This window comes from Megascapheus bottae, chromosome X (genome assembly GCF_031878675.1).
Source record: "Megascapheus bottae isolate mThoBot1 chromosome X, mThoBot2.hap1, whole genome shotgun sequence".
Classification (NCBI taxonomy): domain Eukaryota; kingdom Metazoa; phylum Chordata; class Mammalia; order Rodentia; family Geomyidae; genus Megascapheus; species Megascapheus bottae.
The window spans coordinates 15,678,038-15,705,316 of NC_143547.1; the positions used below are offsets into that span (position 1 = coordinate 15,678,038).

Here is a 27,279-nt window from a genome sequence, read left to right on the forward strand (position 1 = left end):
GCATAAATGAACAGAACATTTATAATATATACAATCTACCTTGCTCTAAATACTTTGATTTACTTGCTGTCAGAAGAGGATAGATACAAATCCAGAAGAGATTGCCTTCCTAATTCATTACTCTTAAATACTGAACAGTTATGCGTTATCTTAGACATTTTTAAGAATGGGAACTATTTTATATCATGATAAATAATCTCCATAGGATAATGTCCTTGATATCTTCAGCCTACTGACTTCTCCTTTCTATAGTATTATCGACTATGTGTCTTATGCAATGTGTGTCATCTTCTATGAGGCCTTAAAGCTCCAATATCCAATGATGGCCTTCTATACTAATGGCTCATAAATATCATACAGAGTTTGTAACAGATGAAGACTCTATACTTATTCATAAAATTAAAATTTATTCAATGTAAGACTTAAAAATATACTTCATAGAGTAGTTTTGAAAAATTGTCTCTAACTGGCAATATCAAATACTGGTAACCTTATATTGATCTCTAGAATTTAAAAAAAGAAAACCTCTAAACTTGTGTTCCCATAAAGTCTTCATTCTTTCTGAGCTTTGTGACTCTACTAGTTAATTTGTAAATCCTACCTTTTGGGAACAATCCCTGAAAATAAGGCAAGTGACTAAAAGGCTAAAGCTCTCCAGATGGAATTCATCCTAGAAAAGTGGGGCAAGACCACGAGATTGAGAGAATCCTCTGGAAACCCTCACTATGACCCGAAAATGCGATTAAGATCTAAGGTAAGCAAGTTTTCCAAATAAGTAACAAAAGAAACTGAGATCTGAGGAACCTTTGTCAGTTAACTATTTGAGGCTGAGCATATAGTCCACTGAAAATTAACTAGGTGACTTCTGGCTTATCAATTTTGCCTTTTGTGACAAATGGCTGGTGTGAACATTCCCCAAGAGGTAAAGGGAACTGAGGTGAAGACCCTGAACTTTACCCCATGATAAGACTTAGCTCCAATCAGGTAGGTAACCCTAGTTTTACAATACAACAAGAAAATTATTGGATTCTCTGGCCTATTCCTATAACTACAAACCAAGAGATGCTTGTTTCTCTTGCTTTAAATGCCAGTTCCAATTACCATCACCACCTGTCTTTTGGTTTCTGACTTGTGAACATGTAGATTTTATGGTTTTTTTTTTTCTTATATGGAAGAAAGAACAGAGCCTTCTGCTTAAACTAAGAATGTTTATAGAAAAGATCTTATACAGTAAGTCTGTCTTTTCAAAGGAAAATATACCTTAAAATACATACAAGTTTTAACAGCTCAATTTATCCTTTGCCAGAACAGATGATATATTTCATGAATATTTATTATAGAGTAAGAAAAATTAAGGCATTAAACTTCTAGCTGTTACATTGTCTTTGTTAATTCTAAACGAAGCCTTCAACGTGAAAAAAGTTTTCAAACTGAGTATTTTTTTAATTACATTAATAACTAAAAAAAAGCCACTAAACCTCTTTTAACCTAACATAAGACATCTAGGGATTCTTGGATTCTTGACTGTTTAGTTTCCTGACAATTTAAAATGGAATAATTAGAAGTAGTGCTGTGGCTCAAGTGGTAGAGCGCAAGCCTTAAGCTGAAGAGTTCAGAGACAGTGACCAGGCTCAGAGTTCAAGCCCCACAACCGAAAAAATTTTTTTTTAAAAAATGATACTAATTTCCAACTAACCACCGAAAAGCTGGAAGTGGAGCTGTGGCTCAAGTATCAGAGTGTTAGCCTTGAGCAAAAAAAACTTAAACACCAAGGACCTGAATTCAAACTCTATAATCAGGACTAAAAATATGTAATAACAGATTTTGACAACTTTGGAAAAACTGTATATATTTTTCATATCGAAAGTTTATATATGCTAGATTAAAGTACATTAAAATGAATTTTTATTTCTTTTTTTACTTTGGCTATTCTTATGAATTATACATGTGACTTATAATTTTACAAGCAAGAAAATAAGGTTTTCATTATGGTAACTCTTCACAGGTTAACACAAACTCTGGACACAGAAGTACAAACCATCTGCAACTGCTGCCTGGGTGTCATGGACATCTGCCTGTACTTTGGAAGTCACGCTAATTCTTCGGGCTTTTCTCTCAATGGTGCACGGGTCTGAGGAGTCTGCATAATAAAAAACAAATCCAGTTAGGTGAAATCAAGTCATTCTTCAGCTAGAATGTACAAACTCACAAAAGATCGACAGTGCAACCCACAGCCGAGTGTGTTTACATGATTTCTTGTGCTCATGTTGCCTTTAGTTGGCTGAACTGCAAGTACTACATTTGATGTTTCTTTGCAACCTACATAGAGTTATGGCTTTTACAACCTTTTCAATCCTTTCTGATTACTTGGAACAAATGCCCTATCTCACTAGATTTCCACTTTTTCATCAATTAACTCAGCAATAGCAATTAAATGTCACTGTGAAAAATCATATTTAGGAGATCACACTTCAGTAAATATGAATAAACAGTAAATAGAAAATTATGGGTCAAGAATACACTACACAGCCGGGCACTAATGGTTCACACCTGTAGTTTTAGCCACTGAGATAGCTGAGATCTGAGGATTGTAGTTCAAAGGCAGCCCAGGCAGGAAAGTCCATGAGGCTCTTAACTCCAATTAGCCACCACAACCTAGAAATGGATCTGTGGCTCTAGTGGCAGAATGCTTGCCTTGAGCAAAAACGTTCAATGACAGTGGCCAGACCCTGAGTTCAAGCTCCAGGACCAGCACCAAAAAAGATATACTCACAAAAAAGACACACTAAATATATAAATGTAACCAAATTAAGAGCAGAAATAACTCAAAATACAATGTACCAAGAAATAAAATCATTTTATGAATTCCAATTACCTAAATTTGCAGCAGATCAGTAGATACTTTGCAACGTAGATAAAAACTAGAGTATGCCAAAGCTTTGATGGAGTATTATTTCTATGAATTGATAGGTTATTGGTAAGTAAATCTTTATATTAGTTAAAAGTGTTGTCAATTTAGACATTATTTGCCTTTATGAAGCAAAGAAAAAAAGATCTTGCATTTTCTAATCAGTCCTCAGCCCACATATAATCCCCTAGTAAAATCCTCCTCTGGAAATCACTGTTCCAGAATTCTAAGCATACTGCTTAGGCACTTAAATTTAACTCCACTATCAGAGTAAATGTCTCTTTAGGTTCCAAAGGATAAGGGCAAAGCTCTATTTGTGAAGAAGTTTTACAATGTCATGTGCTGACTTTAACAAAAACTTTGTAAGATACACAGTTAAGTGTTTGAACAGATCACCTCTATGTAGTGCACAGATTAGCAGTACTCAGGTCTTGCAACACCACGTGAGTGTTCTTACTCCTCTATAAGTTTCCAATGAGGGCTTGGGGAGACGTGCTGAGTCACACAGGTAGACTGTATTGCTTAATGGCAAAGTCCAAGCCAAAGACGTTTCTATGTCTCTATCACCCTAATACTCTGCTAAACTTCCATAGTCCACATGGATTTCTAGACTATTTCTATAATAACTCCAAGACATTTACTCAAACTAAAAAACCAATCCTAGTAGAATTTTATGTTTAAAGTGAATGGTAAATAAATCTGTACTAAATTAGATGTATTTTTAAAGGGTGATTTAATTTAAGAAACAAAACGAAGCCAAATGTAGTGAGTCACTTGCAATCCCAGAACTCCAGAGGCTGAGGCAGGAGATTTTCTAGTTTGAGGTCAACCTGGGATATATAGAAAGACCTGGCCTCCAAAAAGAATATGCTTAACAGAAAACAAGTCTGACTTCATACAGACAATTGAATTAGCTTGACAAAACTAAGTTTTATTATTTATGAAAAGAATATGATTTTACATGGCACTCTACTCTTAAGGAAAAATTGTGAGCTGGGCACCAATGGTTCACATCTGTAATCCTCGCTACTCAGGAAGGTGAGATCTGAGGATTAAAGTTTGCATCCAGTCTGGGCAGGAAAGTCCATGAGACTTTTATCTCCAATAAACCAGAAGGTTATCTGCAATAAACTGCAAAAAAGCCAGAAGTAGAGCTGTGGCTGAAATAGTAAAGCACTAGCCATGAAGGAAAAAAAAACCAACTAAGGGACAACATATAGGACAAGTTCAAGCCCCAGGACTAGCGTGCGTGCACACGCGCGCGCGCGCACGCACGCACGCACACACGCACACACACACACACACACACACACACACACACACACACACACACACAAACTGTGCATGAGGATAGTATAAACTCCTTGGGAGTAAGGGGTCAAGTATTCTCTTTATAGGATGTAGCACTATTTATATAATCTACATATTGAATATTTGATTTGTAATTAAAATAATGGGAGCCATGTACTGTGGCTTGCACTTGTAATTCCAACTACTCAGAAGGATCTTGATGTGAAGTCAGCCTGGGCAAAAAAATCTTAGTCAGATCCCATTCAATCCCACTCAAATAGGGTAGGCTCTTTCTTGCTTGCTTCTTTTTTTTTTGCCTGTCCTAGTGCTTGAACTCAGGGCCTGGGCACTGTTTCCAAGCTTCTTTTGCTTAAGGCTAGCACTTTATCACTTGATAGCATAGGATTTTTCTTGTTTATATGGTCCTGAGAATGTAACCCAAGGCTTTCTACATGTCAGACAAGCACTAGACTACTAAAACACACTCCCAGCCCTTTGCTTCTTATAGTGGAATGTAGTGTATACGTGTATGTATACACACACACACACATTTTAAAGCTATCAATTTCCTTCAAAACATTACATTATCTCCTATTACTATGAGATAACTTCTGCAACTTTGCAATTTTCTGAGTAATAACAATGTCTTTGTTTTTTGTACTGGGCACGTGATAAATTGTCTACCATTTCTGATCAACTTGGTCCTCTGCTCTCAGAGGAACAGTTTCTCAACACAATTCCTTAATAGGACAATTCCTCCATGATAGATTTTGTTTGCCAGTACATGACACTTCTTAAGTTCAAATGCTCATATTTTATGAACCTAAAACACTAAAGTGATCAATATATATATGACCCCATGGCTTTGAGCAGGAAACTCCATGTAACGTTGCCAAATTTGGTAGTCAACACTGTTCTTTGTGACATTTTTAGAAAACAGAATCTGTGTTGAAATCCATAAACAAAATACAAAGCATTCTGAATTAGGTCAAGATACATTATTTAAATACATTTTAACCATTCTAAAATTTAAATCCTTATACTGCCAAGTAATTACCTGTGCTTTCTATGCAAATGCTCTACACTTGAAACCCACCTCTAGACCTTCTCTTGCTTCAGTAATTTTTTGGACTGTCTCATGTACTTGGCTATATTGGGCCTCAATTCTATTGTATCCTTGCAGCTGGGATTCCAGAGGAGCAATACCACACTTAGCTCTCAAGTAATATTATTTAAATATAAGACATTTTCCACTGCCTCAACGTCTTTGTGATTAAACTATCTTTACAAAATCAAATACATAACTTTAATACAGTCTTTAGCATTGTAATTATAAAACAATATGGGCTGTTAATAAGAATGAGATTCTAATTACCTTTTTGATGCCTTTACTATAAAATCACTTCTATGTAATGAGTATCTGAAAATAATTCACTCAAATCTTTGTTATGAACGATTGTTTTGGAAGGTATGTTTTAGAAACATACAAGGCTTCTATTGCCTGAAAATCTGTAGATCTCACTTTTTATTCTCATATAACATCTTTACAATTCTTACTGCTTTTGTAAGAATTACCTTTTAGAATTATGGTTTCTACAATGCTGAATAATATTTCAACTACGTACTATTTTCATTTCTTTTAAAAATATATTCTGGCCGGGAGTTTGGCCTAGTGGTAGAGTGCTTTGCCTAGCATGCACGAAGACCCGGGCTTGATTCCTCGGTACCACATACATAGAAAAAAAAGCCAGAAGTGGTGCTGAAGCTCAAGTGGTAGAGCTCTAGCCTTGAGAAAGTCCAAGGACAGTGCTCAGGCCCTGAGCTCAAGCCCAGGACTGGCAAAAAAAATATTCTATCTAAAGTATCATTGTTAGTAATTGAGTTATTTTAATGTTTTAAAAAATTGGAGACCTTCAGTATGTCCATATTAATATCATCGATATACTCCAAATGGTTATGTGAAATCCTCAAAACCTTGGTTATTTATTTTCTAAAGTGTTTGTGGTGTGTCCCTACTCACCTTTTTTAGATGGTTTTGGTGGTACAACTGGGCCAGGTTCTATGTTATCATAAAAATTATTCATAGCTTTTGGATCAAAGTTTCCTATAAAGAAAATATAAATATTTGTTTCTTTTGTGTTGTTATTTGAATTTTTTAAAAATTGAGAAAACAAAGAAGAGAAAATAGTTTCATTATTCCTATCGTCCTTTTCCCACTGAAATTGTTTATCCCTGTATGAAAAGATTTAAAAAAATCAAATCTAACCAAACCAATACCTGTCTATAATGTCTTACCTTAAGGAAAAATAATCCTAATGGTAAAACTAGTCTCCTTCAGCAGAATTATGCACAGAGGGCATTTGAAGAGGTTAATGAAGGGAAAGGAAAGAATTGCTGACTTACTTGTTTTGCTTGATTTAATTTAATGAACAAGCCATAAGACAGTGAAAGCTTACTTTAATAATTTACCTTAAAACTTTATTGTCATAAATTCATCTATAGAAGTCAAAGATACAAATTAAGTCTCAAATTATATTTTGAGTTATCAAAGAACCAAAACAAATGTGAAATATCAGCAGCTCATAATTTTAAATTTTCAGGAAAAAGCAATATTAAATTTAATGTTAAATGCTATCTAGAAGCTTTGACAATGTTGCCTATTTCTGAATACACAGAACAATCATTGAGAATTGCCACCCCTTAAATTGATCACTCCTTAAACCTACTGTGACTCTCCCAAATTCAGTGTGGATCCAGTAATTCTGGGTGTTACTTTCACTTCTGTACTAGGGTTATTCTACATGAATCCAAATAAGCTTTGTACATGTACCCATGCTTTATGCTATTTGGTACTCACAGTTTAAGTACATCAAATTTTGTTTTCTAAATTTGATTTTTCTCCCAACAAAACTTTTCCTTATTAAACATTTAAGCCGCTTTACAATCCATACACTGACTTACATGTAATCTACATGCTGCACCCCACCAAAAATTAGGCAAAAACTTAATATAAGGTTTTCTAAGCTGTGAAATTTAGCGTAAAGTATTTTGTACTCCTTAAGAGATTTAGAAATGCTTACAAAGAGTGCATGCAAAATGCAGACTAAAAGCTTGCAGGTCCTATTACATATCCTAGTTGGATATGTTCATTTATTTTAAGAGAATTTTCTAAAAATGATTCCTATTATAGTTCATAAAAGTCACAATGCTATTGGTGAATTAATTAGATTTTTATTTTTAAGATGCTGTTTCTCTATTTCTTCAATTACTAAAGGTACAACTGATGTTCTAATTTCTGGATCCTATAAGGTTTCCTATACATATCTTAACCAAATGTTTCAGTTAGTGTCGTTTGTTTTGCTTAAAGACCACACAAGTACAAAACTTGATGCAACAGCTTATATAAACTCCCCATCATACATACTGATTCCTTTTACTGTTTAAAACTAGTAGGTTATACAGTGACTAGGCATCTAAAAATAACTTTAAGGGAACCTCTAGTGCACAGCTCAACTTCTGAGTTCAAATTTGTCTGTTTATATTGTTCAGATAATTCTGTATCTTTTGTGTTCACCTACCTCTTTTCTCTTTCCTAAAAGTGATTATGTAGATGTTCTCTTCGCTGTCATAATTAAGAATAGAAAGTATAAGGATTTGGGGGAAAGTTGTTTTAAAAAATGCTAATTGTTTAAAGTTACATATCAACTTTAATGTAGTAGAACATGAATATAGTAGTATTTTGTTCTTATGTGGGGAATGAGCTCAGAGCCTTTTATACTCTAGGTAATCCAATCACACTGCCACTGAGCTGCATATTTAACTAATATATCAATATTTTAATGTTTGACTATAATTGAGTATCCACATTGTCTTACAGAAACGGTACTCATCCACAATGACCTAAAGCAAAGCTCAGTAAACTTTAAGGGCCAGATAATAAATATTTTAGACTTTGTGGCCTATAATATAATCCCTGTTGCAAATACTCAACTGTGTCCTTGAAACACAAAAGTAGCCACGGACAATATGTAAACAAATAGGTGTGTCTACTACTTCACTAAAACTTCTTTTCAAAAACAGGGAGGTGGATGTGTTTGCAGAACACTGATCAGTAATTTTATGTTTCATTTCTTTAGAATCTAAAAATGATTATTCTCCCCAGTTAACCTTCTTATCTATACCTAATTCAAAGTCCTTTGCATTTTTAGTGATTTGTCTTGGAATCTTAAAGATAAGTCATCTTTGGGGCTGGTAGCAGAGCCTACTGATAGAGTGCTCACCTAGCAGGCACAAAGCCCTTGGTTGGATTCTTCAGTACCCTATACTCAGAAAATGCTGGAAGTGGTGCTGTGGCTCAAGTGGCAGGGCACTAGCCTTGAGCAAAATGTGTCCAAGGACACTGCCCAGACCCTGAGTTCAAATCCCAGGACTTGCAAAAAAAGGTCATCTGTTAGTTAATAGTGTGCAGCAACTTAGAAAACAGTCTATTTTCCAAAAGAAATGAAGGCCATCTATAGTATGGCATTTGATGTGGATGAAAAGCAGTTAAAAGTGCTGCTGTTGTATCATACTTCTATCAGAAATCCAAAGAACTGTACTATGATTATTCTCTAATATTTTTATGTAACAGATAACCCCAAAGTAGCATATTGAATTCTTAATTTGGGATATTCATTTTTTTAGATGACTATAATATAAACTCTACTGTTTTAGAATACGAAACCTATCAATTTATTAAATATAGTCACTAAATGACTAAAAAATGTAAAATAACAACTGTTCTACAGTCTAAAATGCTAAAAACTAAATGATGAAACTGCCAAAGAAAAAATAACTTCTGAAACTCCCCAAATCTGTTATATGACCATGGGATATAGGAATCTCTTAATCTTATAATGGATAAAAGCTGTCTCTTAAACCTATGATATCAAAATTATTGCTAGCTAGGCAGCTTAAAATACCACAATATTACTTATAATTTACCAAATATTCAAGTCTATACCTCTGGATTGAAGAAGATCAACTTCTTTCAGTGTACAGTCAACATTTATCTGGAGTTGTCTGTTCATGCTTCTCAATCTTGTCATTTCCTCAGGCTAGTAAGAAAGGATCCAAAATAACAATTGTGGGAAAGTCATTATCAAATTCAACAGTTAAGAACTAGGTTTCATGTTAGTTGCTTTGGTTGAGTATTACCAAGAATATGGCTTTATTCCATAAGAGGACATGTTTAAGAAGCCTTACATTATGCTTTTAAAGGAATAATCAAGTAAAATGTGAACAACAAAAAGCTACTAATAAACAAAAGCTGCATATAGCAGCTTGCTATGATTCTGGACTATGTTCTATCAGAAAAGACCATCTAAAACATCAACTATAGAGAATGACTTATTTTTATGTTTTCATGCAAGGTAAACTCTAAGAATCAACATTTCAAACAAGAAATGTCTATGGTTTAAGTTTGTCTATACGGGCAAAAATAACAAAAGTACTCATTTTAGTGTTAGTTTCAAGCACCTTTTACCATATAACACACCAATTTATTGATGATAAAACTGAGACATAGACAAGTTAATTTTTGCAAAATAATAAAATCCAATGACTGCTAGACCAAGACTGACATTCATGTCTTACATAGTAATTCATCTAGAAATCTTTTTGTCTTTTTTAATTGAACTCAGTACTTAACCTAGTACATGATCATTTCAGGCACAAATAGAGTTTGTTCTTTCTTTAACGTTGTTTATTGCCAACTTTCAAGCCCATCCAACTTCTTAGTCCTTTCAGCACAGGAGTCAGCAAAATGCAGCAAGAAAGATTTTTGGAAGCCTTACCTTCTTTATTCTTTACTGTGCATATCCATAAACAGTAAAATCAGTGTGTGAATTCTAGAGGCATGGGTACTGAATTTTTAGCACATCCCAGGAGTTAACTCAGTTAACTATAATGCTTTCAACTATATAGTATAAAATGTTAAGTATCTATTAATAAATGGAAACATCCTATTCTGTGGGAAAAAACTGGGGGGTGGGCAAAAGTTAAATATGTTAACAATGAAGAAAATGAGCAGAAATGTTATTTTCAGTTTACAAAAGTACAAGATCTTTAGGAGGTATTGTAAGAATGAGTTGGAATGCCCATTAAATTAGCATGAACCAGAAGTTCAAAAAAATAGCAAAAAGGGTTTGAGCTGTAATCCCTTGGACTGGCAAGAGAACAACAACAAAAATCACTTAAAAATATTTGTTAGGGACCGCTTTACTTTCCTCATTCCTACTGGCAAACTACTCATGTGATAATAATGTGTAGCATGCTTTCCTTAATTATTAGGCAATATTAAAATAGTTTAAAACATATGCTTGAGAATTTTCAAAGATAAAGCACTCAGTGAAAAGAGCTGGATAATTATACTATACTAATAAAAACATGTAAAAAGAACAGATTCTTTGTGGCAGTTAAGAAGCAGAAAAGGCTGACCTTCCCTAGGTATTTTGAGCCATCTGAATGAAGAGAGTTGTTTCAGTCATGATGGCCCTGAGTAGGGAAGCTCTAACTCAGCATGACAATATGCATTACAGTCAACAGGCTACAACTACACATGTGCTGGCAACAAAAACCACTGGAACACACTGAACTCAGGGTTGTTAAGATTTCTATGTTCTTTGTCACTGCTTCTGAGTTAGCTAGGAGCTGGTGCCTCATGCCTGTATTCCTAGCTAATCAAAAGGCTAAAATATGAAAGATTGCAACTGAAAATCAGCGAGGCAAAAAAATCCCTGAGACTCTGTCTCCAATCATCCAACAAAAAGTGGAGTTGGGGTTGTCGTTCAAGTGGTATAGTGCCAGCCTCATGCAAGCAAGCAAATCAAGTGAGCATGAAACTCTGAGTTTAGGCCCTACTAGCAGCAAATGTGTGTGTGTGTGTGGTAACAGAATGTTTATTTCTAACATTTCAAAATGAAAAATTCTAAGTTCTATTCAGAAGGTGGGGGAGTATCATAAGTCAACTGCCTGGGCACTTTAAAGACCATTGATATTCTTTGTTGGTTCCCAAATTATATATCTGGGATTCAAAAGCTAGACAGTAGTTCAAAAATCCAATTAGAATAAGATGAGGCAGAAAAGTAACTTCAGGATAGGGACAATGGCAGCTTTCTTATTAAAACCTTCTTTACTCTTCAAGGTAAAATGTAAAATATTCCTCCACTCCATACAATTATATCATCTTTGTATGTTATTAGCAAAAGGCTAATATTTCTATCTCTGAACACTGAAAATAATTGTATCCTTACCATTTTAGTTGGTTAATACTTCTGATTCATCTTTTCTCTAGATTTGTAAATATACATGTGTGTGGGTAGGTATACAATTTTTTTCTCACAGGTATCTTTCTTTAATGATGGTATTTTCTGTAGAATTTAATCCAATGCATTGTAAATAGCAAATGGGGGGGGAGAATGACACTATTACTTATCTCACACTTTGTGCTTGCCTTAAAAAAATATTTCACTGTAGTGATCACAGGTGTGCATTCCACTTTCATTAAGAATTCTAATAAACTTTTTTTTCATTTTGCTGGTACTGGGGCTTGAACTCAGAGCCTCATACCTACTGAGCTTTTTTGCTTATAGCAGATATTCTACAGCTTGAGCTGTATACACCTCCAGCCTAGCTTTTTGGTGGTTAATCAGACATAGACTCTTGTGGGCAGTGCTGCTAAGTCTGGCTTCAAATTGAGATCCTTCCAATCTTAGCCTCCTTAGTAGCCAGGATTACATAAAACATAAGCTTAAAGTGAATGCTAATTATCCAAGGATTTTCCAGTGACACAGTACTGGAAAACAGATCTACAACTCTTTCAAAAGTCCATTCTAATCAAGATAAGCGGGGGGAGGGTGTTAAGGAAATGGGGACCATGTCATGAGAAAGGGTATCAATGTTTGTGAAGTTATGCACCTTCTATCTGGTGAATATAATGTAACCCTTCAATCAATCACAATAAAAAATTATTTAAGGGCCGGGAGTTTGGCCTAGTGGTTAAAGTGCTTGCCTAGCATGCATGAAAACCCGGGTTCGATTCCTCGGTACCACATACATAGAAAAAAGCCAGAAGTGATGCCGAGGCTCCAGTGGTAGAACTCTAGCCTTGAGAAAGTCCAAGGACAGTGCTCAGGCCCTGAGCTCGAGCCCAGGACTGGCAAAAAAATCAAAAAAACAAAACAAAACAAAACAAAAAAAAAACAACAAAAAAATTATTTAAAAAGTCCATTCTAGAGGGAAATGGTGACAAAAATATGAGAAGAGATATCAATGTGTGAGAAATAATGCACCTTCTATCCGGCAAACATAACTTTAACCCCTCTATGCAATATAATAAAATTTTTAAAAAGCTCATTCCAACTTTTTATCTCTTGAATACCAGTCATGTGACCTGTCAATTTTTGATGCTGAAGGAGTGTCTACACTTGGGCTTATTATACTTTTCTGCCTATTTTTTGTAGTCCACCGACAGAAGGTTTTATCAATGTCATTTTCCTAAAAGGACTGTCAATCAAAGTTCAATTTAAGTTACAGAGTTTTTGGAAGCAATAACACAATACTAGCTTAAACAGTGTTCTACTTTGAATTTTAGAAAAATCAATATGATTTTAAAGTAGTAGTTACAATGCAGCAAGAATTGCTAAACAAAGCTTACACAGTCATTTTAAAGAATATGACTTCCAAGGTATAGGTTCGTTTAATGTTCTTTAATTATCTAAGGATTCCCTTATGAGTCACAGGCTTCAGCCATTTTTTTCACCAAATACCAGACAACTGACATAATTTTTCAGTTTTCTTTTTCTTTTTGTGGGTCTTGGGGCTTGAACTTGGCCTGGGCGCTGCCCCTGAGCATTTCAGCTCTTCAGCTCTACCCTTGAGCCAAGCCTTACTTCCTGTTTTTTAAGGGTTAATTGGAGATAAGAGTCTCAGGTTCTTTTGCACCTGTCGGATTTTTGGTTTTGTCTTTGTTTTTTGGTCAGTCATGAGGCTTGAACTCTGGACTTGGGCATGGTTCCAGAGCTTTCACAGCTCAAGGCTAGATCTCTATCACTTGAGCCACAATGCTACTTCTGGTTTTGGGTAGTTAACTGGAGATATGTGGCTCATGGGCTCCCTTGCCCAGGCAGGCTTTGAACTGTGATCCTCAGATCTCAGCCTCCTAAGTAGCTAGGATTATAGTCATGAGCCACCGGGGCCTGGCTTTTCAATTTGTTTTGTTAAATGACTATGTAATTTAACCTCTCCCTTCTAATGATGACTAAACTAAGGAACAATCAATTAAAACAAATGCTAACTCACTGAAAATATCTCTATTGGGACTCTTTCTCAAGAACTTCTACTGGGTCCCAGTTATCAGCAGAGTACATTTTTCAAGAGTAACACCTTGGAAAAACTGTTCAAGGTCTAAGCCTCCACTCTACTTCTATGTATATTATTAACCCCTGTAAATTCATCAGAAATTTCGTGCTTAAACCAGGGAACTCTACTCACTCACTGCCTCCTAAAAGTAAGACTCTGTTTTACCTTAAAGCCTTCATTACTTCAAGTTCTTTTTCCGTCATAAAATCTTTCCCTTTTGCACTCTGCCTATAGCAATACTATCTATACTGTACTGTAAGGCAGTTGTTCCTCATTCCTTTCAATGTAGTAACCTTAAGATAACTGAACAAAAGCTACATATTCACCTCCTATATAATCCCGCAAATCAAAGTGCATATAATGTCAGGAAACTCATAGACCCCCTTTAAAACCAGAAAGTTCAGATGAAAATGACTCTGTGAGAAAATCTGAAGGCATGCTGATTGTAGGACAACTGATGCATTTGCTTGCTTCTTTAAATCTGTAAACTTTCAGTGAGAGATTGCCTTAAATGTATACGAGAGGATAAGTAATGTGGAAAAAGTAGAGGGCAAGTGAGTTCAAAGAACAACAGGATTTACAAACACAGATCACTGGAGGGGCATTCCAGGAGAATTATTAGAGTACAAGTACATTGAGTATATTCAGAAACCAGTTAATGTATGGATTCTCTCATTGCCCAAGAACATATACAGCACTTCACATACTGAAGTGTAATATGGTTACCTGCTGGCATATCTAATTTTATACTGGCAGGTATAATCTAGTACAACACTCATAAACTGTATGCAAAGAAATATTTCTTGAAAAATCAATGTTGAAAGTTGAAATGAGAGGCTGAATAGAAGTTTGAAAAACCACTCAGTTTTAGGAGACATGTTTTAGAATTTTCCAAGGTGTTTCAGATGATTAGAATTCATACCCATTAAATAAGACAGCAAATGTAAATACAACACATTTTTTACAGTAGCAATTTCCTTGAATGACTACCAGTCAATATTATCATCTTGTTTCTACAATCACACTTAACAAAATTGCCTCAAAGTATTCTATAACTTCTTCAAAACTCTACTCTGATTTTAACTAAAACACTTAGAAAAATGAATGTTTGAAAAATTATGTGTTGTGTGTTTAGAAGAATGTGTACATAGAGAATAATTTATAAAAAAAAGATTGGTAAGAGTTTGCTTTTTCTGTGATAGCAATTTATAATGAATGACATGTCACTTTGTCAGTCTTTAAAAATATTGATGAGAACTACTAAAAGCAAGTCTCACATCCATTTTTTTGACAAAGCAAAAACCCTGCTAGGAACAACCTAACACAGAAACAAATGGTCTATACAGACAATGTACTTATGTCCTTATCAACACATCCCAATGGATCACTTACCGTGGGGATTGCAGTAGTGCAACTGACCCTTCGGAGTCTTCTCTGCATAAGGTCATGCTCCATACCATTAACTTCAGCCTTCAGTCGCTCTAGCTCCTCTTTTTCAAGTTTCAATTGCTTTGCTAACCTCTCCATCCTTGCTCGCTGATGTAACAGCAAGGCTATATAGCATTACAGATAAAGTCATTGCAAAGAATAACATTGAAAACATCACTGGAAATTTTGAACATGCATTGCTGTGTATAAAAGATGCCAATTTAGGGGCTGACATTTGTTCTAAGGCCTAAGTGCTATTTGGCTTCCATATGCATTTTAATTTAGATTGTAACTGCTACCAAAATGACATCACCCATTTGTTCTGTCATCATAGTTTTTCTAAGGCTATTCTTTACCTTCCCTAGGAATCTCTTTAACATAATTACCTGTGTTTTAAAAGGGTGATAAATGTATAAATTATATACACACGCAATTACAATTTAATTCCATTACTTCACATACTGAAAGAACGCTAAATTCTCAAAATATCCTGAAGCAATTTAAAATAATTAGAATAGAGTTTTAAAATCTAAAAAAAATGGTCTACTATTAGTTCTGGCAATGTTCATCATTAATAATCTTACTGCTTATAAATACCATTATGTCTTTTGGTTATCCTCTTTAGAAAAGATGAAAATACTTTGATCTGCTGAGCTAGTTTATTCTGTATAGACTTTACCCCACTCTACAGTTACTATTTTTTTTGGTTGGTTGTGGGACTTGAATTCTGGGCCTGAGTGCTGTCCCTGAACTCTTCAGCTCAAGGCAAGCACTCTACCACTTTGAGCCACAGCACTACTTCTGGTTTTCTGGTGATTAATTGTACTAAGAGTCTCATGGAATTGTATGCCCAAGCTGGCTTTGCACCGTGCTCCTCAAATCTCAGCCTCCTGTGTAGCCAGGATCACAGGTGTGAGCTACCAGCACCTGGCTATAGTTACTCTTTTTAGCAGTCATTTCATATGGCTATATTTTTCCCAGTGGATGATCTCCCTTCAACAAAATCATCTACTTCATAATCATTATACCTGCACTTTCATATTTTAAAACAAAGTCAGTAGGTAACTCAGAAGCACCACCCTTACCCTTAATGGTTAGCCCAATATTAATAAAAAATGAAACATTTAATTTAAAATAGCTGATAAACAGTGTTTTACTCGAATAAGAGACTGCTATTCCACCACAAATATTACATTTCATAAAAAGCACTATACCTTGTGTATAGGCATAATCATCTGATCCAGAACTAGAACTTCTTTGATATTTATGACTTCCCTTTTCTCCCCCAGATCCTGGTATCACTGAAATGGGCTGAATAGGTTCTGGTGCTGCAGAGCGCTCTTCTTGGTCCACTAAATTTAAAAGATTTTCAGTTGTTGTTCGGCCTACAGTAATTTTAAAAACTGTAGTTGGGTTTGGTATCACCCGAGGAGATGGCGATGGAACACATGAAGGTCCAGTTGGCTGTGTGTACGTAATATACACAGGATTAACACTAAATGGAGGTTTTGGTTGACTAGATATTCCTCTTGAAGGAGAACTTGAAGGTGGTGTGGTGGCTGTGTACAACGAGTGCTGATTCCGTGGAGATGGCTGATTACTGATGGGTGATGGACTCCTAGTAATTGTTGTCCCAGGTCTCTGAGAAGGTTCAACCGTAATTTCTATCTTCTTCATGGAACCTTTGGGTAAGCTAGATGCTGTGTATGGGAGATAGGCCACTGAATGACTTCCTTGCTTCTGATAGGTAGGAGGTCCTTGTTGATACAGATGGGGTGGAGTAGTTGAAGGACTAGGTGGCATAAACACATGGGAGCTTGGGTGGCCCAACTGGGGAGGTTGCACTTGATGCTGTGGAGAGCTGAAGGGTGAAGGACACTGAGAAGGAGGGGGTGAATGGTAAGCTGATTGAGGGATTTGCTGCTGTTTGGGAGAATACTGAGAAGGTTGATAGTTCTGTTGGTGTGGATAAACAGGCAAAGGACGTTGGCTATAATGAGGCACTGGGCCCTGTGGTGAGGACTGCCATGGCGTACTTTGGGGAGTTTGTCTTCCTGATGAACTCTGAGATGTCTGTCTAATATAAATAGAACCAGGAGAACCATAGAGATTGCTTGGAATTTGTGGAAGAATCTGTAAAGCTCTTGGTACAGTTTGTCCAGAAGGGAGATTTTGAGATACTGTAACAGTAATTGGATTTGTACTATACCGAGGTATGTGCATATATGACGGAGGTGGTGGAGGTGGTGAAGGCCCTTGCATAGCAGATGGATTCATTCCTGTTTGCATGGAAGATGGTTGTTGAGGTGGCTGTGAAGGTGGAGTAGCTGCACTTCTGTTCTGTTCATTCATAAAAAATGGATTGTAGCTGGGAGTAGCAGCCACAACAGCTGGAGCTGAATGTGGTTCCTGAACTAAACAGATTAGCTGTTTACCTGCTGTATGCTGTGGATCAATATGTCCATCACTTGAGCTATGTACCAGTGTTCGACCACCATTAATTTGAGCTCCATCTCCTGGGTGGTAGCTACCAGGAGAATGGATACCTAGGTTAATATGTAAAAGGCGATTTCTATTCATTCGGTTGTCATCTGGACTATGATATTCCATATATAAGTATTTGCTACTTTCCTGGGAAAGGGCTCGGCAACAGGCTTCAAGATTGTTATTATTCTATGGGAGAAAAATGGTAAAAGCATCATTGGCAAAATTAACAAAGCTTAATAGCAGAAGACAGGCTCTACTAGAAATGTATAAAAATATTACTCTCATAAGCAGAGAATAATATGGCCTGTATTCTGGAAAAAAGATCCCAAACAATTTATATTATCAACCCCCAAGTTTTCTAACTCCAAATTCAGGATCAATTTTATACTTGATGTATCTCAACAAATTAAAATGTTGGCTGAATCTTGGGTTTACCACAATTACTGTAATATATAATTCATAATTAATTCTTAAGCACTATGACCACAAGAAGAAAAAGACAAAATTCTTTAAAAGTTAAAGTAATAAAATTATAAAGCAGCCTTTTCTTTTCCTTGAATGTATTCCTATATAATTTCAAGCTTTCATGCAAAAATAAATCAGTAAAATAAACAAATAAAACTCCAACTCCTTATTTTGAACTATGGCTCTGTTACTTTGCCTGTGGTAAGTTAACAAACAAAATTCCTCATATGGACCACCCTAATGAAATTTACTTTTATAATTTAAAAAGATTTTGCCAGATAAAATTCTCTATTTCACTGAAAAATCTGAATTGTTTCACAAAGACAGTAATTACAAACTGTTATTTTAATAGTTCCAACTGATTTTAAACACAAATTTTGTTATTAAAATGTTTCCCAAGGCCAAGAGTATGGCCTAGTGGCAGATTGCTCGTTTAGCATACACGAAGCCCTCAGTTCGATTCCTGGGTATCACATACACAGAAAAAGCCAGATGTGGTGCTGTGGCTCAAGGATAGAGCGCTAGCTTTGAGAAAGCCCAAGGACAGTTCCCAGACCCAGAGTTCAAGCCCCAGACTGGGAAACATACAAAAAATGTTTTCTATTAAAATATAGAATGTCTAACTATTTTATTAAATATGTATTATTGACTGCTTTTGAAATAATTGGTAAAGGTTTCCAATAATCATGACTTTCTTTATAACTTATAATAACACATACAGATAATACACAAATACACACATATACATTTATTTCAGGGAAAGTAAATTTGATATAAAAATGAAACACTTTAGCTTCTGTTGAGAACTAAATAAAGTTAATTTTCAATGGGACATAAAGGCAATTAATTTCAGAACAGAGAAAACTGTGTAAGGGTTCATCTACAGTCCAACTTACACTTATACAAAAAGAGAAGCCTACAAAGTAATATGGTTTGACAGTAAGCATGGAACTAGTTAACTGGAGGGCCAGTTCCAAATTCCTGGTCTCATCCATCCAAGTCCTCTTTCTATACAACAATTTCAAGGGACAGGGTATTTGGCCAAAAAGATTCTATCGAACTTAAGAGTTAGGAACTAATTATATTTAGTTAACTAAAGCTCTGCAAAATGACATATGCAAAAATAAACCCATGGCTTACACATTTTATTATTTGACAATTTTATTAATATTCTTGAAATTTAATGCTTTCTACCATCGTAATAGGGCATTAATTAGCATCTTCACAAAAAGGATACTAATTCAAAATGAGGAGTGAATTTGGCAATTTATTCAAAGGCATGTTTATAGTGACAAGCTGAATAAACCAGAGACAAATATATGAAAAAAATTAAGACAAGGGCTGGGGATGTGGCTTAGTGGTAGAGTGCTTGTCTAGCATGCATGAAGCCTAGGGTCCAATACTTCAATACCACATAAAAAGAAAATGCTGAAAGTGGTGCTTTGGCTCTAGTGTGGTAGGGTGCTAGCCTTGAACAAAAAGAAGCTCAGGGAGCCTGTAATCCTAGCTACTCAGGAGGCTGAGATCTAAGGATCTCAGTTCAAAGCCAGTTCAAAGGAACATAGGCTCAATGGCTTCCCTCATTTGTAATAATTAGTACAAACCTTAGACTCTCCTAGCAGAGGATTACAATACCGCAAACCTAGATACATTAGGCAATATAGGATGAGGCTAAATGAAAGGACCTCCAGAATATGAAAACAAGAGCCATATAATGTGGGATTGTTGTTCTTAATGTACTATGCTATTTCTCATCTGTTTTGTTGTTCCTTGGTTATCTCATATTGTTACAGTATCTTACCTTGTTATCTGGTATATTGTATATACGTTTATTTGTTTATTTGAAATAGGAAAGAGATGGGGGGAAAACAAGATGAGGGTAGGGGTGGGGGGAGGGAAATGGGGACAAAAACATGAGAAAGGGTATCAATGTGTGTGAAGAAATGCACCCTGTATATGGTGAATGTAACTGTGACCCTTCTATTAATTACATTTAAAAAAAAAAAAAAGGTTAGAATTTTTTTTGTCGGTCATGGGGCTTGAACTTTGGGCCTGGGCGCTGTCCCTTTGCTCTTCAGCTCAAGGCTACTGCCCTACACCTGGCCCTTGGACCATGTCCTCCTAATTTAGGATCACTTTCTAGGAGTATGATGCCTTTTTTTTTCCGCCTTCAATCCTTTGTCAACAATGTTCAAATATTCCTTGTTAAAAATTCTAACCTTTTTATCCAGGCAAGGTGGCTCACGCCTGTAATCCTAGCTATTCAGGAGCCTGAGATCGTCCAGCCTGGCCTCTAAAGAACTCTTATCTTCAATTAACCTCTAGAAAATGGGAAGTGGGGCTTGGCTCAAGGTGAGAGCATTAGCCTTGAGCTGAAGAGCTCAGAGACAGCAGCGTACCCAGCCAGAGTTCAAGCCCCATCACACACACACACACACACACACACACACACACACACACACACACACACACCTAAAAGTGATCCTAAATTAAAGAATGATTAAGTCAAAGAAAGCACAGAAAATTTTCAGCCAGTAGGTGGGTATATCTCTATAACAATACACAGTTAAATACAAAGGAAGAAAAAAGTGAAAGATTCAGCACAAGTTAAATAGAAACAAATATTCACTGAGCTGAATTTCAAGTCCTATTTTCTCAGTTTGGTTAAATGGCAGATAATCAGAAAATAAATAAAATAAGGTTGGAACTCACTGTAAACCTAGAATAAGACAGGACTGTGATTGCTAGGAAGTGGTTTCCACTAGGAAGATTTAGTGTGCTTGGTTTCACTGCAGTAGAGAAATACCTTTGCTCTACTAAAAAAAATGGAGCTAAAGAGCTGAAAATTCAAACTGGGAATGAGTTAGAAAAAAAAATCACAAAAAAATCTTAATACCAAAGGCTTAAACCTTATAATGGGCTTACAAACAATGGAAACTCCTCTGTTACCATTATTGTCATGAGTCTCTATTATAATCGATCCTCTCCTGTATATTTTGCTATACTCTCAACTGTTTACACTGCAGTTAGGGTAGTGTGAACACAGGTAAGAGTACTGGCTGTGTGTGGTGAAGTCTACTGAGCAGTATTGAATACTGCTTCTAGAAGACTAATAAGAAGATGCCATAACCCACTGAGAGCCTGTGAAAGACTATATAAAGTTTAACAGGGGAGCAACAGGCCTATGTCTTTATTCTCCCTCAAGCAGGAAGATACACTATTTCAGAGATTAAAAATTAATTCTTATAAGCTATGGAAATATACTTAAATTCAAGTACCAATAAGGATGTACCAACCTGACAAGCAGTATCAAAGCTCAGAAAGCATAGTCCACTTTAAAAATATATAATATAAATTTGAAATTCTATATTCAACTCTGGAGTATAGTTCTGTGGTACACCTCTGGCCCTGGGTTCTATCAGACCCCAGACTGCAACTAAGGGGAAGAAAGAAACTAAGGATTTGGGGGACAATGACAACCCCCCAAAATGCAGAAAGTTAAATGTAAAAACATTATTTTCTTTTTACTACATGCCTTTATTCTTCTCAGTATTAGTGGTTCTCAGTGGGGAGAAACTATGCCTTTCACAGAAACTCTGGAAACAGCTAGAGACAGTTTTAGTTATCCCAACTTTGGATATGCTACTAGTATGTAAGGAACTGCTAAACATTATGCCAAGCATACGACAAATCCTCACAACCAAGAATTGTCCAGCCCAAAATGTTAATGGCTGAAAATTCTGCTCTAAGTGTCCCCATACAGAACAGTGATGAAATTTAATTGCTCTGTCACCACACAAAAACAACTCCAACAAGAAATTTACCTGTAACATGCACTGAGACACCACACCCTCTGGAATTTCAGGGAAACGTTGTCGGAGGTCATGAAGCACCTGTATATCAAGCTGTGGGCTGCTTTGCGCCATGCCAGAACAAATGGTAGTTGAATTTCTCTTAGAAAATGGATGTTTTAACTGGCTTTCCAAAAGAAATGCTCTTCCAACATCACAGTCATTTTCTATTAAAAGAAAACAAATTGTGAGTAGCCCCAATTACTTATTTCACTGCATTCATACAATTACCATAGATACATTAAAAGTGAAAAACATAAAATATGTATATAGCTAAGTTCAAGGGGAGAAAATAGACCAAGATGAACTTAGCCAGATATTTTTCTCATGTAACACAGCTAGTCAGTGGCTTAAAACCAAAATAAGATCAAAAAAATCTAAAAATCCAAAATCTTGTTTCATTTTAAAGCTGAAATAAAAAAATAGCATCAGCCAGATAAAATGTAGAGTATTATTTGGCAACCACATTTTTCTGGCCTTTAGAAATCCCACCTATGTATGCCACTCATGTTTGCCCAAGGGCTCTCACATCACTCTTCTAAAGCACAGTAATCATTCTGATGTCTGGACTAATGAAATAAAGAGACGGAGACTGGAAACAGCACCAACCACAATTGTATGGTCTGCCTTACATTCTCTTTGTACTTTCAAGCGAAAAAAAGGTTTGAATTTAGAGTTTAAATAAAGGAAACAATGTCTAAATGATACTTTAAAAAATAAATTACTGGTGGTTCACTGTTAGCCAGACCTATTAGGTTTTCTCCTACTTCTGGTGTCACTGGCACATGCACTAAAATGCAGGCTTTCAGGCCAAAACTCAAGTAATGTACTATGATAAAGCAACTGTGGAAGCAACAATGCCTCATAAACAAACTGGTAGCATGCAAGGTCAATTAAGCAATCATTCCTTAATCTGTATTTGCCCTTTTGTAAAAGTACAGTAAATATAGTAAATATCATGCTGTGTTTAATCACTAGATGATCAAGTATTTTTTTTGTGCTTGTCTGGGGCTCAGACTCAGGGCCTGGGCACTGTCCCTGAGTTTCTGTGCCCAATATTAGTGCTCTACCATTTGAGCCACAACTGTACTTCTTACATTGTGCTGGTTAATGGGAAACTAATGTATCAATGAACAAAACTGAAATGTAAGCAAGTACATTAGAAGTATTTAATCAATGTGAGAAGTATTGAATTAACTAAGATTACTCAATCAGTAATTGCTGTAGTTGCATGTAAAAATATTTTTAGTCTTAGGAATTAGACAATGAAGCTTTCAAGAGTAAAGGACATAATGTGTGTTCCTGTCCACACACATGTATGCATGTGCATGCAAACACGTTCTACTCTAGAGGCTTGACTTTGGACTGAGTGCCGTCCCTGAGATTTATTGTTCAAGGTTAGTGCTCTATCAGTTCAGCTACGACTCCACTTTCACCTTTTTGGTAGTTAATTGTACAGAAGACACTCATGGGCTTTCTGGTCTGGGTTAATTTTGAACTATAATCATCAGATCTCAGCTTCCTGAGTAGCTAGGATTATAAGATATGAGCCACTTGTGCCTGGTTTGTATCTTTTTTTCTTTGTTATTTATGGGTCATGGGGCTTGGTCTCTGAGCCTGGGCACTGTCCCTGAGCTCTTCAGCTCAAGGCTACCGCCCTACAATTAAGCCCCACTTCCCATTTTCTAGAGGTTAACTGGAGATAAGAATCTTAGGTACTAGGGCCGGGAGTTTGGCCTAGTGGTTAAAGAGCTTGCCTAGCATGCATGAAGACCCGGGTTCGATTCCTTGGTACCACATACATAGAAAAAAGCCAGAAGTGGTGCTGAGGCTCAAGTGGTAGAGCTCTAGCCTTGAGAAAGTCCAAGGACAGTGCTCAGGCCCTGAGCTCAAGCCCAGGACTGGCAAAAAAAAAAGAGTCTTAGGTACTTTTGTGCTGGGGCAGGCTTTGAACCTTGATCCTCATATCTCAGCTTCCTGGGTAGCTAGGATTGCAGCGTGAGCCACCATGCCCAGCTAGGTGGCTAGGTTTTGTATCTTCTAACCATCTACAGCTGATTAGACACAGGGCATGTCAGAAACTAGATAATCCAGTAGATACTAGGTAGAGTGAAAAATAAATTTAAGTTTAATAAAAATGTTAACGGCTTTCTTGTCATGAAATGATCAGAACTTGGAATTCCTATCAGGAGCTGACCACATTTGGAACAACTCCAAATGTCTATAAAATTCTGAAGCTTCCAAATGCTAGATACCCCACTAACATAAACAAAAAAACTTATTCTTTTCCTTTTGCAGGTTACTATCCTTAATTAGAAGTCTTTAAAAATACAAGGACAATATAGTTATCATTTTATGAGAAAGAAGAAAGATCAAGTGTCAAGAAAGACACACAGGATTCCAGTGCAAGAAGAGTTTGGGCTCCATGCAGTTCACAAGACTTTGGAGCTGCTAGCTCTCAGCTGGTTTTGTCAGCCTCCAGGACAAAATTACCATTAATCTTATCATTATTATCAGCTACTATGTCCTCAAACTTAACTATAATTATTTCCATTTTACAAATAAGAAAATGAGCTCCGAGACTGAGTATATGGCGGAATCTTGATTCAAATCCAAACAAGTCTTCTAAAAAGTCTATAATCTTAGCCAAGCAGTAGCTCACACCTGTAATCCTAGCTACTCGGGAGCCTGAGATCTAAGGATAAAGGTTCAAAGGCAGTCTCAGCACAAAAGGACCTGAGACTCCAATTAACCTCTAGAAAATGGGAAGTGAGGCTTGGCTCAAGGATAAGGCGGTAGCCTTGAGTTAAAGAGCTCAGGAACAACCCAAGGCCCAGAGTTAGGGTGGTAGCCTTGAGCTGAATAGCAAGGACAGCACCCAGGCCGAGTTCAAGCCCCATGACCCGCCCCCCAAATCTATAATTTTTCCACCATGTCACCAACAGGAAGCAAGAATCCCCAGGGCACATTTCTAATGATGAGCACCATTTAGTGTATCATCAGAATAGAGATTTCAAGGTATTCAGGGAGGTAGAGAGCTGAGAGGGAAGGAAACATGTCCTGTTCAAATGAGCTGGCTGTTTCAGAATGTAAAAAGCAATGCTACAGAAAGAAGTTATCTTTTCTTAGGGGTTTCAAATATTTGCCTTGGAAATATGCTAGTAAAGCACTTTTAAATTGAAGCCAGTGACTTAAAACACCCCCCAAAGATGGCTATAACCTGAAAAGAAGATTTCACAACAAATAGAAACCTGATATAAAATTTTTCTTAAAGGATTATAGCATGTAATATTAATAGTAGCTAACATTCTGCCCTGTACACTCATGTTAAAATATTTTGTTTAAAAAGTAATTTCCCTTTTGTTCACTAAGAGGTTAGCAACAGTTCAAAACTAACTTTTAAAACTGGATGAGGCTAAGTGAAATGAACTCCAGAATAGGGAAACAAGAGATTTAGCCTTGTGGTTGTTGTTTTTAATGCACTACGTGAAGTTATTTCTTTACTCTTTTTTTTCTTTTTCTTTTTCTTTCCCTTATGGTTTATCCCCTGTTGTTGCTGTAACCGACTTTGGTACCTGGTGTACTATATGTATATATGTTCATTTACTTATTTAAATCAGAGAAGGGAAGGGGAAAAACAAGATGATAAGACAAAGGATGAACCAGTATAACAGTGATAGTCACAAAACAATATGTTGGGAATGAACTTTAAAATTTGGAAGGGGGTTGGGGAGAACGTGGGAGAAAATCATGGGGAAGAGCAACAATATTCAAGAAGTAATGTATTTGCTACCTTATGAATGTAACTGTAACCCCTCTATACATCACCCTGATAATAAAATATAAATAAATAAATAAATAAATAATTACAACCAGTTTAAGGGGGCCTGGGAGTGTGGCCTAGAGGTAGAATGCTTGTCTAGCGTGCATGAAGCCCTGGGTTTGATTCCTTGGTACCACATACCCAGAAAAGGCTGGAAGTGTTGCTGTACTTCAAGGGTAGAGTGCTAGCCTTGATAAAGCTCAAAGACATTGCCCAGACCCTGAGTTCAAGCCCCAGGACTGGCAAAATAAAAAAATAAAAACAAAACCAGCTTAAGAATAAAAATTTCAGTTGATAAATTAAGTCAAGTTCCTTTAAAAACTTCTGTTGTCAGAGTGAGGTAAGGTCATGAGAAGAAGGGTAGATTAATGGAGAGGAAAAGGACAGGCAAATGCAGACATAATATTCAAGAAATGTATGTGAAAATGAAACTAGGGAAAATTGGGATAAAGTTTTGGGAGAAAAAGAAAATTATCAAAGGAGTATCATTGATCAAGATTATTGTATTCATAAACTGATATACTGAATTGAAGACTCTGAACAATTACTTAGAGATAATGAATAAACAAAGCACAAAGTACTATACTGTACTATTGTGTTTAGTGCCATCAAAAACAACTAAATTGAAACCTTCTTATAGTGTTGTATTACATTAGTCTTTGCTACAATGCAGATCAGACAATCTATTGTCTATATTTATCAGAATATTCAGTGACTACTATACAGAACATACAGTAATATTGTTTATGAACACTAAAATAGACTACTACATTTGTGTGTTTGGGTGTCAGTTGTGGGACTTGATCTCTGGGCCTGGGTGTTGTACCTGAGTTCTTCAGCTCAAGGCTACCGCTTGAGCCACAGCACCACTTCTGGTTTTCTGGTGGTTAACTGGAGATAAGAGTCTCACGGACTTTAGTGCCCGGGCTAGCTTTGAACCGCGATCCTCAGATCTCAGACTCCTGAGTAGTGAGAATTACAGATGTGAGCCACTGTGCCCAGCTTTGCTACTTTTTATACAATATCAGAATATAATCTGAAACCATGCAGACACTTGCCAACTATTATTTGTTATGTATTAGCAAAATTAATATATTAGGATAAGAATGTCCCTTTTTACATATGTTCAAGAAAATAATTAGTCTGCATCAACCTCCAAAGGTAAATCTTTTTGATCTTTATAGTGTTGTCCTGAAATCATGAATTTGAATACATTTGCTACTATCACTTGGATGTTCAAAATTTTCCAGTTTTAACCAGCAGATTTCTCTAAGCTGGCTCTATGTCAATTTGACATGATATTAAGTTATCTTGTATAACTTCCTAGCTATTGTGCATGACAGAGATTCAGGATCCCCCACATTCTTAGACTGAAATTATGCCTATAAGTAGTCCCATATTTTAAAATATGTGATTGTAAACGATATTTTTTTGCCAGTCCTGAGGGTTGAGCACTGTCCTTGTGCTTTCTCAAGGCTAGAGCTCTACCATGCGAGCCACAGCAGGTAGATATTTTTAGAAAAGTTTTTCACTTTACTAAGGTAAAAATAATAGAATGTGGGACAGGAGTTTGGCCTAGTTGTAGAGTGCTTGCCTAGCATGCATGAAGACCCGGGTTCAAATCCTTA

The 27,279-nt window shown here is 36.2% G+C and overlaps 1 protein-coding gene across 3 annotated transcripts in view; it reads right to left on the bottom strand.

Moving 5' to 3' along the window:
* Tab3 (TGF-beta activated kinase 1 (MAP3K7) binding protein 3) overlaps positions 1-27,279 on the bottom strand; it is a 55,664-nt gene that overhangs the window by 4,666 nt on the left and 23,719 nt on the right. For 2 of the 3 annotated variants that reach the window (XM_090327023.1, XM_090327022.1), the window contains 6 exons: positions 21,802-21,995; positions 16,240-17,698; positions 14,990-15,150; positions 9,201-9,294; positions 6,219-6,302; positions 2,039-2,140 (listed from right to left, as the gene is read on the bottom strand). In XM_090327023.1, coding sequence (XP_090183149.1) covers positions 2,039-2,140; positions 6,219-6,302; positions 9,201-9,294; positions 14,990-15,150; positions 16,240-17,698; positions 21,802-21,903 — 2,002 coding nt within the window. In that variant the 5' untranslated portion in view covers positions 21,904-21,995. Of the gene's footprint in view, positions 1-2,038; positions 2,141-6,218; positions 6,303-9,200; positions 9,295-14,989; positions 15,151-16,239; positions 17,699-21,801; positions 21,996-26,477; positions 26,563-27,279 lie in introns of those variants that run through there. The other variant, XM_090327024.1, reaches the window with a different exon arrangement.